This window comes from Mirounga leonina, unplaced genomic scaffold (genome assembly GCF_011800145.1).
Source record: "Mirounga leonina isolate KUSES-001 unplaced genomic scaffold, KU_Mleo_1.0 Mir_165, whole genome shotgun sequence".
NCBI classification, from domain to species: Eukaryota; Metazoa; Chordata; class Mammalia; order Carnivora; family Phocidae; genus Mirounga; species Mirounga leonina.
In genome coordinates, this window is record NW_023270415.1 from 56,620,038 (window position 1) to 56,630,574 (window position 10,537).

General features: G+C 36.0%; 1 protein-coding gene across 3 annotated transcripts in view; it reads right to left on the bottom strand.

Moving 5' to 3' along the window:
* Positions 1–10,537, bottom strand: part of CSMD3 (CUB and Sushi multiple domains 3) — a 1,201,062-nt gene that overhangs the window by 145,680 nt on the left and 1,044,845 nt on the right. For all 3 annotated transcript variants that reach the window (XM_035011782.1, XM_035011781.1, XM_035011780.1), the window contains one exon: positions 5,573–5,697. In XM_035011782.1, coding sequence (XP_034867673.1) covers positions 5,573–5,697 — 125 coding nt within the window. The remainder of the gene's footprint in view (positions 1–5,572; positions 5,698–10,537) is intronic.

The window sequence follows — 10,537 nt, forward strand, 5'->3', positions numbered from 1 at the left end:
TGGCAACGTTCCAGGACAGGAAGAAGAATGGAATTAAAGCTGTATGACTTTAATATTATCACCACCTCCTTAAACAATGATCAATTCTCTCTTCATATCTGAATTTTCCTTTCCTACAATTCAGGGGAAGAAAAGATCACATTCAGCTGGGAAAAAAAAAAAAAGGAAAAGAAAAGGAAAAAAAATGTAAGAATTCATGCAGGAGTTGACATTTGAGATAAGCTAAATGTATTGAGAGGTTTTCCACTGAAAGAGATTATTGAGTTATAAAAATGTAGAGGGGGCAAGCCATGAGGTGGATTTAGTGAACCATAAGTAATCCAATTTAGCCACAGTAGAATGTATTTACATATGAGGAAATATGCATGCAAAGTTAGGAAAAGGAGAGAAAAGTTAGGAAGAGTGAGCTTAGTGGATAAATACAAAAGACTGCAGAGTTAGGACGCCTGGATTTGCAGCTTCTTGGCTCCCTCCACTGGCTGCCATGTAATACTAAAGAGTTGTTAATCTCTCTATGCCTTCAATTACTCATATAAATCATTGTAGTAAAGGTATCTGATTCATAGAATTGTTGTAAAAACTAAATTAATTTTAGTTGAAAATAGTGTCCAGTGTGTATAAAGGATTTAATGTATCTTAGTTGCGACAGATTGGCCAAGAGACTAGAAAGACTGAACACCACCGCAATAATTATGCAAGTGAGCAGTCCACTGAAGGTTTTAGAAGGAGCAAAATCAGAACTGCTTTAAGTACTGCACTGCATTGGATGAAAAAAATATAAGTGAAAAGACAATTTCAGTGTCCACTGCAGTAGTCTGTGTGAGAAACAATGAAAAATTGAAGTAGATCGGAGGCAGGAATAAATAGTAGAAAGGGGGACAGAGATGCCCCCCATATGTTGCTACAGGGGAAGTTACTGGCTTTTGTGTAATCTGAATAAGGGAAGGAAGTGAGAGGGAAGACTTAAGAATAATTTATCTTTTTTTCCTGAGTTATGGAGATCAGAGGGGTGGTGAGAACAAAAATGAAGACATCTGTAGGAAAGCCTATTACCTTAATAAGAAGAACAAATTTTGCTTAATCCTGGATACATATGTATAGCAGACTGAATATTGGCTTCCAAAAATATCAGGTCCTCATACCTGGCACCTAGACATGTTGCCTTACGTGGAAGGAAAAAAAAAAAAAAAGATCTTTCAAATGCAATTAAACTAAGCATCTTGCGATAGGGAGATTATCCTGGATTATTCAAATAGGCCCTAAATACAATCATAAGAAAGATGTCAAAGGAGATTTGACACAGACAGAAGAGAAGAAGGCACTGTGACCATGTGGGCAAAAAATGGAGTCATACAGTCAGACACCAAGGAGTGCCGGCAGCCACCGGCAGTTAGAAGAAGCAAGGAAGGGCCTCCCGTAGAGCCTGGGCAGAGGGAAGAGTGGAGGGTCAGAGCACAGCCCTGGCAGCACCCCAGCCGCAGCTCAGGAACCCTGCTTTGGGACTTCTGGCCTCCAGCACTGGGAGAGAATAAACTTCAGCTACTCTAAGCTATCAAGTGCCTGGTACTTCCAGCAGCCACAGGAAACTAACACAATTTGCCACGCAGAGTCTGGGCAAACTGTGAATGTAGTTTGGCACAATAAACACAGAGGGTGTGGGAGACTCAAGTAAATGACTGAGGACCCACAATGACAAAAAGCCAAATAGGAGTCAAAGTCAAAGATTTAAAAAGAAAAAAAAACGCTATTGATTCAGCGTTTAGGAGAATTTTGCATTAGATGGAGCTGTCCATCATGGCAACAGGATAGCTTTATGAGGTAATGAATTTCCAATCACTAAAACCAGATATTTCTCATACAGACATTCACATCTCATTTTAACGTGCTTGTTAGATTATATTAACTCATGATGATCATTCTACAGATTGACACAGTTAAGTAATGAACATTGTTTTCCCATGGTTATTCACATAAAGATCGCTCTTCTGCTTGATAACTTTGTTATTAGCCCTTTTGGAATTCTCCATCAATATACTTTGCTAAAATAGACAGGCAAATACACTAGTCCCCACAAACTTCTCATGTAAACTTAATATAACAAATCACTCTATTTGCTGGGCTCTTTCTAAAGATAGCTCAATCACTCTATATTATTTGTAACTTTTCCAGCATTTTAAATGTTTCTTTTTCCACCACTGGTTATCCCATTTCATCTCGTACAGGATTTATTGAATATTCATATAATTCTTTATCCACACACATATTCATCCTAACTGAATAAAATAAAATAAGCATTGCTTTAAACCTGATGTAGCAGTCAGGTAGCTTTTAGGTAAAATTAGTGAAATTTCAAATATAAATCACATATTAAATATGTGTGTGTTTGTGTTATGTAATTTTCTATTATTTAGAGATATGTCTAAAATTACCATACATAAAGAGGTTAATTAGAAAAAAAGTGTTTGGCAGTCCTTTAGACTATTTAAATTTAAAAATCCAGTACACTTCACACCCTGTTTAAACTTGATAAATGCGTTGTTAAACTCAAATTCTGTTTTCTAACGTGTGATCATTAAATAAAATGCTGTACTATCAAAATGATAGTACAGCTAGTTTTGAGTAGTGTTTGGCTAGGACATGTGATATACAATGTACTTTGTCTGCAGATGTCTTATTAGTTCATCATGCTGTTTTAACTCCTTAAAATAGTCCAAAACTCCACTGCTTGGGGAGGTATTCATTAGTTCATTCTAAAAATATTTACTGAGCATGCTAGCTGCCAGAGCAGACTGAGTTAGTGCCCTCATGATCTTATGGATAATTAACTAAGTAGTAACAGTAAAATGTGATGGGTGTTATAATAAGGAAATTACAGGGACCTATGAGAACATACAGCACAGGACTTAACCTTTTCTCAAGTTCACAGAAAGTCTTCCACAGAACTGTTTTGAGACAGAAATGATGACTAAGAATAAACAAAATAAAGGGAGATCAAGCAGAGTGTTGTCTGCAAAGAGAACAACATGCATAAAGGCCCAAAGGCAAAAGAGAGCTTTTATAAAGAACTAAAATAGTGTAAACAGAAGAGGTAAGAAATGAGGACAAAGCACAAAGGCATAATCAACTTGTCAAGGAATTAAGGATATAGGGGACAGCTGAAGTATTGTAAGCAGGAAAGTGATATTAGTAGGTTTTTAATTTTAGGTTACTCTACTCTCTTTGCCCTCTGAGGAATAGATTGAAGGAGAAAAAGAACCTGGGACAGGGATTACGATCACCCAATCTTAAGTGATAAAAATTTGGATGGAGAGAAATAGACTTATTTGATTTATGAAAGACAGACCTGACACTGACATATTTCATTGTATAGAGCAGGAGAAGAAAAAAAAATCATCAAGATTTCTGGCTTGTGCAACTGACTGGATGAGGGGTTCATTCTGAGTCAGAGAACACTGGAGAAGTTCCATAATAATGAGAAAAAATCATGAAGTCAATTTTGAACAGGTTGAATTTGAAATTCCAGCAAGAAGTTTAGCTGAAAATGCCCAGTGGGCAGTTAGATATGTGTCATGAAGCTTAGGTGAAAGGTCTGGGTTGGATATTTAGGTTTGAGAACCAACATTTATTCAGTCTTCATTAAAAAAAGAATGTTTTCTGATGGTCTATTATGATGCAGGTCCTGGGCTTCATCAGCACAAAATGGTAGCTAAAGACATGGAAGTAGACAAGATGGCAGAGAGAATGGTGTAAGGTAAGATGAACAAACACCACAGAATCTCTCAAACATTGTATCTGATGTGTTGAGTAGAAAGAGAAGACCATGTTCCCAAACATAGAAGCAAGAGCCACTGATGTAAAAAAGAAAATAAAACAAAAGTCCAAGAGAGTACTGGTGCCATGAAAACTAAGGAGGAAAAACATGTTTTAAGAGTGACAGGAGAATGGGCATGATCAGAATGTTGCTGTCAGAATAAGCAGGATGAGCAACACAATGCATTTAACTGACCTATAGGTCCTCAGTGATTGCTATGAGTGGCTCATTTAGAGCAATGGAAGCTAAAGCCACATTGCAGGGCTCAAAAACAAAAAATGAGAATTAGAGGGGAAATGCTGGTTTGTTTGTTTGTTTTTTTATTGTAAGCTGAGACAGAAATGGACAAGCTGATATTAACATATAGAGGTTCTAGGATAACCTTCATAAACTGACACTATATGATACAGCAAATATTCTATGAAGGTTCTAAAGTTATTATCTGATTTCAGATTTTCTATACAACCTGGAACATGGACAATTCTAAGATTCTTATTCATTCTACCAGTGATGAGATAGGATTGGTTGGTTTTCCCTGAACTTTACAAGTTAGCCATAAAACGATAGTACAGCTAGTCAGAATATAAGCATAGATCTATAGTTTTTTCATTTTTAATGTCCTTAAAACACTGTAAACATACATTTCATATTTTCTCATTGGTTTACTGACCTATTTTACCCCTAACACCCATCAAGTGATTTTTTTTGAATTTTCTGAAAAATTACAAAGATAAATTCAAAAGTTGATTTTTTTTAACTGAAAATTATACTACTCTCAAATTTCAGTTTTAATGAATGATTTCTTGGCTACTTTTTCCATAGCTGATAGATATCTCAAGTATCCAAAGGAAAGCCTTATGACTCAATTGGAGAAGTAATCAAGTTATTTTTATGAAATATAGATTATGTACTATTTTGTAAAGAATAATTACTTTCCATGGAATATATATGGACTCAGGAGTAAAATGCCATCAATTTATCCAGAAACAATCTCCTTGTAAAACAGAGTAACTGGTCAAGTTTCTCCTCCCCAGTTATAATAATATGGTATATTGTGTTGATTGTCTATAGACTAGCATCCCTGTTCCTTGCTAACAGAGAATTGGTTTTGTTCGATTAAATGAGGACAGTATATATCAGAGAAAGCTGAGCCCTTTGCTTAATCCAGGTATTTAATGTTGATTTGTTTGAGACAAATCATAATAAATTTTTTGCTACTGGCCAGTATATGGCTTAGGAATGGATATTCTTGCAATTTTGGTCAATAGTACAGGAAGGAAAGTCTACTGGAAGGATTTCTAAAAAGTTTTTTTAACGACTGTAAAGGTACGTAAGATAGAAACATTCCATTTTGGCTATTGCCATTACTGCATAAAGCTGTTATGTCTAGAGCTTTGTAGTAATCTCAAGATCATGAGAAGAGAAGCTTAAGAACTAGGCCAACATGCTAAAATAGCAGAGAAGAGAGACAGAAAAACCCAGATCAGTAAGGACACAACTAAACCTCTAAAGTAAAAAACCCTTACCCCAAGATTCCATGTCATGTAGAGCAACATATTTTTACTTACTGCTTATGCCTTCTTGAATTGGTTTTCTGTTTTTTTGCAGGTGGAAAAAGTAACAAATATCTTTCTATTTACATTCAACCATGCCAGGGAAAAGCACTGGCTAAACCTTTGGAAGTAACCTGCAACCTGTCATCTCTGAAAAGGATTAACTTCAAACATACAATGAAAAGGAGAAAGATTTAAATTTCCTTACTTGAATGCCAGCTCCCTCTGGCACTGTAATCTTCCATACACAATTCAGATTGTTGTCATAAGGCTCAGGGTATCCAGGAGACAAAATAGTCCCTTTGCGCTTCGTTAAAATTCCACCACAGGGCACTAAAAGTAAAACAATTCAAGAGAGGGAGTTAATTCTAATGCAAAGGATTAAAATAAGAGAAAAGGTCAGAGATAACATCTTAGACAGATACCAGAATTGCAAACACAGCCAAATCTTACTATTTTTTACAACTCATAAGAACAATGAAAATTAAATCTTTCTTCCTAAAAACTTCTATAAAAATAAGTAGACAACATAAATGGATAAGCTTACAATGGCATATCTAAACTCATCCTACAATTAACTCAATGACAGCCTATCATCTCCAGTATATTACTAAAAAGTGCATTGGCACATTTGCATTAAAATTGCTCGTATCTAGAAATGGAATTTTTTGAAGAATTATCTTGTATTTGTTACCTTTTTCTTTATGCATCCTTTAAAGAGTAATAGCATCTTTTCAGGAGTAATCAAGATGATAATAACATTTATACAGAGCCTACTGATTGCCTGGGACTCTTCTAAGCAATTTACAGATTTTTAACTCATTAAAGCCTCCCAACAATCCAATGAGATATAAATAAATATTCTCCTTATTTTACAGGAAATAGAGTCACTAAGCGATTCAATAACTTGCCCGAGATCACAGAGCTAGTAAGAGATGAAGATGAAATTTGAATACTGATAGTTTGGCTCCAGTCCATGTCCTTTGGTGGAAGAAAGAGACTTGATATGGGGCCAGTTTGGTTATTGCCAGTACAGTATGGAAAGAAAAAGTGAGTGTGTAGACCTGATCTGAAGTCAATAAAGGCCTCTATCACTTTTTTTTTAAAAAAAGATTTTATTTATTTATTTGACAGAGAGACACAACGAGAGAGGGAACACAAGCAGGGGGAGTGGGAGAAGGAGAAGCAGGCTTCCTGCCGAACAGGGAGCCTGATGTGGGACTCAGTCCCAGGACCCTGGGATCATGACCTGAGCCAAAGGAAGATGCTTAACGACTGAGCCACCCAGGCACCCCTTCTATCCCTTTTTTAAAAGTACTAAGTACTAATCAAAATAAAATTCTCATACAGTGGTATTATCAGTTTGGCTCTGGGCATGACCTAACTTACAATGTTAAATACTGTGTGATGTTAGATATGTTCCTTAAACTCTCTGAAACTCAGATACCTTATATGTGAAATGATAATGCAGTTGTTTAAAAAGGGCTTTTGTGAAAAATATATAGATAGGATAACGTACATAAAGAAGCTAGCACATTGCTTGGAATACAGTGAGAGGTCAATAAACTGTACTTCATTTTACTATTTCCTTTCACAACTATTATTATTTTAGATACCACTGGCACTCTGATCCTTGGGCACTTGTTGTAGTCTGGTTATAACAGTGAGTTATCAGGATATACCTTTTATAATAATAATTTTTAAAAAGCTAATAATAGTTTTCTGCTACTTCCAAAGCCTAGTGCAAAAACAGGACAATTGCTCAAAAGAGTGCTACAAATGTTTTTAATAGTGTAAGAAAGTATCCTTAAAGAAAACCATTTTGTTGTAATTTCCTATAAATTTATGTTATTGGGTTATATATTAATTCAGGTTAAATTGGTCAGAAAAGAATTTAGCTCCTGTAAAAAGAAACCCAACAGTTTTAGATGACTTAAGAATTAACATGCCAGGAGTGGAAGAAGAATTCTGTAATAGAGATTTACCCCAAAAACAGATTAAAAATAAGTGATTGATGAAGTGCTGATTCTGAGTTCAAAGAAAATACAGATGCTCTTCGTCTCCATTGGCACTATCCTACCTCACTCTCATTTTTTTTCTAGGTTACCATATTAATCATATCAATGGACCTTGTTATGGTGGGTATATTATCCATGTAATATGTCTCATTATTATTAAAATGACCTTTTTAAAATTAAAATTTGATCATGTTATTTCACTGCTGAAAATCCTTCAGAAATCTCCCTGTTGCCTCAATTCTAAGGATAAATACAGTTCACTTTATCATTCTCTAACTACATCTCCAGGCTTATAGGTACCCATGATTTCCCAATATGTCACCATCCCAATCCCCCATCCCAGTTCAGCCTACTGAACTAATGTACTCTCTTAATGCTGTGATTTGGTATGTCCTTCTCCCACATAGCCAACACTACCATCCATGGTCATTCAATGTTGATTTTACCTCTTTACCTCTTTGCTAAGTCCCTTATCTGTTAAGTGTCCCATAGTTTTCCATAGCATCAAGTTCTTTCTTATACAGCCCTATGATAGTATAGCTCATATTATGCTTTCATATTCTTTATATGTTAGTCTCTTCCAATAGACTGAAGTCTGAGAAGATGAAGCAATCAACTTTTTGTCTGGAAGTCTGCTCACTGTGGTGCCAAGATTCTAACACATCTACCCTTCATATTCTAAGGTTTCCTTCCCTGCTGCTACAGTGACAAATCCTCTCTTCCTCATTTTCCAGTCTGTCCTCCAACAATTTCATCAGGTTTTTGTCTTCACTCCATTGAAATGATTATGCCAAAGTCACCAGAATATTCTTGTTGCAATGTGATATTCAATTCTTAATTTGCATTTTACTCAATCTGTGAGTAATTATCTCTGCCTGTAGATCACTTCATCTACCTTGAGCCTTTCTTTGGCCATGGAGACCACACTAGCCTGGTTTTTTTCTATACCACTGGCTATACTGAGAACCAATCTTTCTTTCTTTCTTTCTTTTCTTTCTTTCTTTCTTTCTTTCTTCTTTCTTTGTAGCTCACCCTCCTCCCCTGATCCTTTTCATGTTGTAACACTCTCTGACCTAGGCCATCTTCTCTTTTCTTTCTGTCACCCCTCAAAAAGGGCATCTATTTCCATGTCATCAATATAGTATGACTACTAAATGTTTATCCCAAATTCTGACTTTTGGTCAGAATCCTACAATAATATGCCTAATAAGCTTCTGAAAACTATTATGTCTAAAATAATACTTTTGAAAATTTCCTCCACCTATACCATTCTCCATTTCAGTAAATGTCACTATCATTCACCTAGTTCTAGGCCAAAAATCTAGGACTCATTCATCTTAATTTATCTTTTTTAATATTCAAATTCACATTTACATCTATGTTCAACCTATCAGTAAACTTTCCCATCTCCATTTAAAAAAATATATTGTAGAGGTGCCTGGGTGGCTCAGTTGTTAAGCATCTGCCTTCCGCTCAGGTCGTGATCCCAGGGTCCTGGGATCGAGCCCCACATCGGGCTCCCCATTCAGAAGGAAGTCTGCTTCTCCCTCTCCCACTCCCCCTGCTTGTGTTCCCTCTCTTGCTATCTCTCTCTCTGTCAAATAAATAAATAAAATCTTTAAATATATATAAATGTATATCTATTTATATATATATATATACAAAGCAAATATTTAAATATATATATAGCAAAGCTTATCAATTCTTATCCCTGACCATGACCTTCCTATCAAAATTACCATTACTTTTCTTCTCCACTATTTCAATAGCCTTCCATTCTGTCTTCTTGCTTCTACTCCATCCCTCTTTATACTGGCCACAGTGATTTTTTAGAAACTAAGACAACATCATTCCCTAGGTCACTGAATTCCCTCACTGCTTAGAGAAAAGTCAAACTTCCCACAGCCTGTGAGGGTCCATATAACTTGGCCTCTGCTCTGCCTCCCCAAATTCTTCTATCATGCTTGCCATCATTCACTCTGTTCCAAACGCCTGGGATTCTTGCTGTGGCTTGAATATGTCAAGATCTGTCTCTGCCTCACAGTCTATACACATGTTTACCTCCAAGACTTTTATAACCCCCTCCATTCATTTCATTTGGATATAAAACAGCAGCATGTCCTGGGTGTCTTCTTCTGACCTCCAGCCCTTTCTTTTTTCCCCATAGTACATACCACTATCTGAATTACTGATGTGTTGCTCAATCTCCCACTACTAAAATGTAAAACTCCGAAAGGGCAGGAATCTTAATCTTCTTATTCAAAGCTAGAAGAGAGACTGACAATTGGTAAGCACTCACTAAATGTTTGTTGAATAAACTGTTGATAGACTGGTTGTGTATCTGTGTATATATTGTGGTTACAGGTCCCTCTTCATCATTCCTGCATTATTCCTTTCTCCCAGTATTTTCTTAAATAAGCCATATATAACAATATAAATTTTCATATTACAGTATACAAATATACTATAAAAGTATCCCCGGATATGCATTACTATACACATGATATTTTATAAAGCTTCAATTCCCACGTATATTACCTACCCTAATATTTTTTCCTATTTTAAAAGATATATATTTCCCTACTGATTTGTAATACACTATATAACATATGGAGTAAGAGAATAGGCTTTAGACAAGCAACCTGGGTTCCAATCCTAATTCTGCTTTTATCGCTAAACCACAGAGGTTTTACTATCTTAAGAGAAATAATAATCTTATCTACCTCCTGATGTTGATATCAACATTAAAAAAGAAAATGCTTAATAGTGCTTCTTACAAATACTAATTGCTATTTATTATTATTTTGAGTAACCTCTTCATGGATGAATGGATGGATGAATAAATGAATCAATGAATTTGTATTTATTTCCTCATCAATTTCTCTCCCGCTCTAAGAAAAGATGATATAAACAGGTGTTGCCATGGAGCTAGTACAAGTAAAAGTAGTTCTTTCTGGGATTCTAAAGGTTCTCTGTGTGTGGGGGGGGAGGTAACCAGATAAAGGTGATGGATAAGCAACTATTTAAAGTCTTTTTGCCCAGGGCACTTGGGTGGCTCAGTCGTTAAGCGTTTGCCTTCGGCTCAGGTCATGATCCCAGGGTCCTGGGATCGAGCCCCACATCGAGCCCCACATCGAGCCCCACATCGAGCCCCA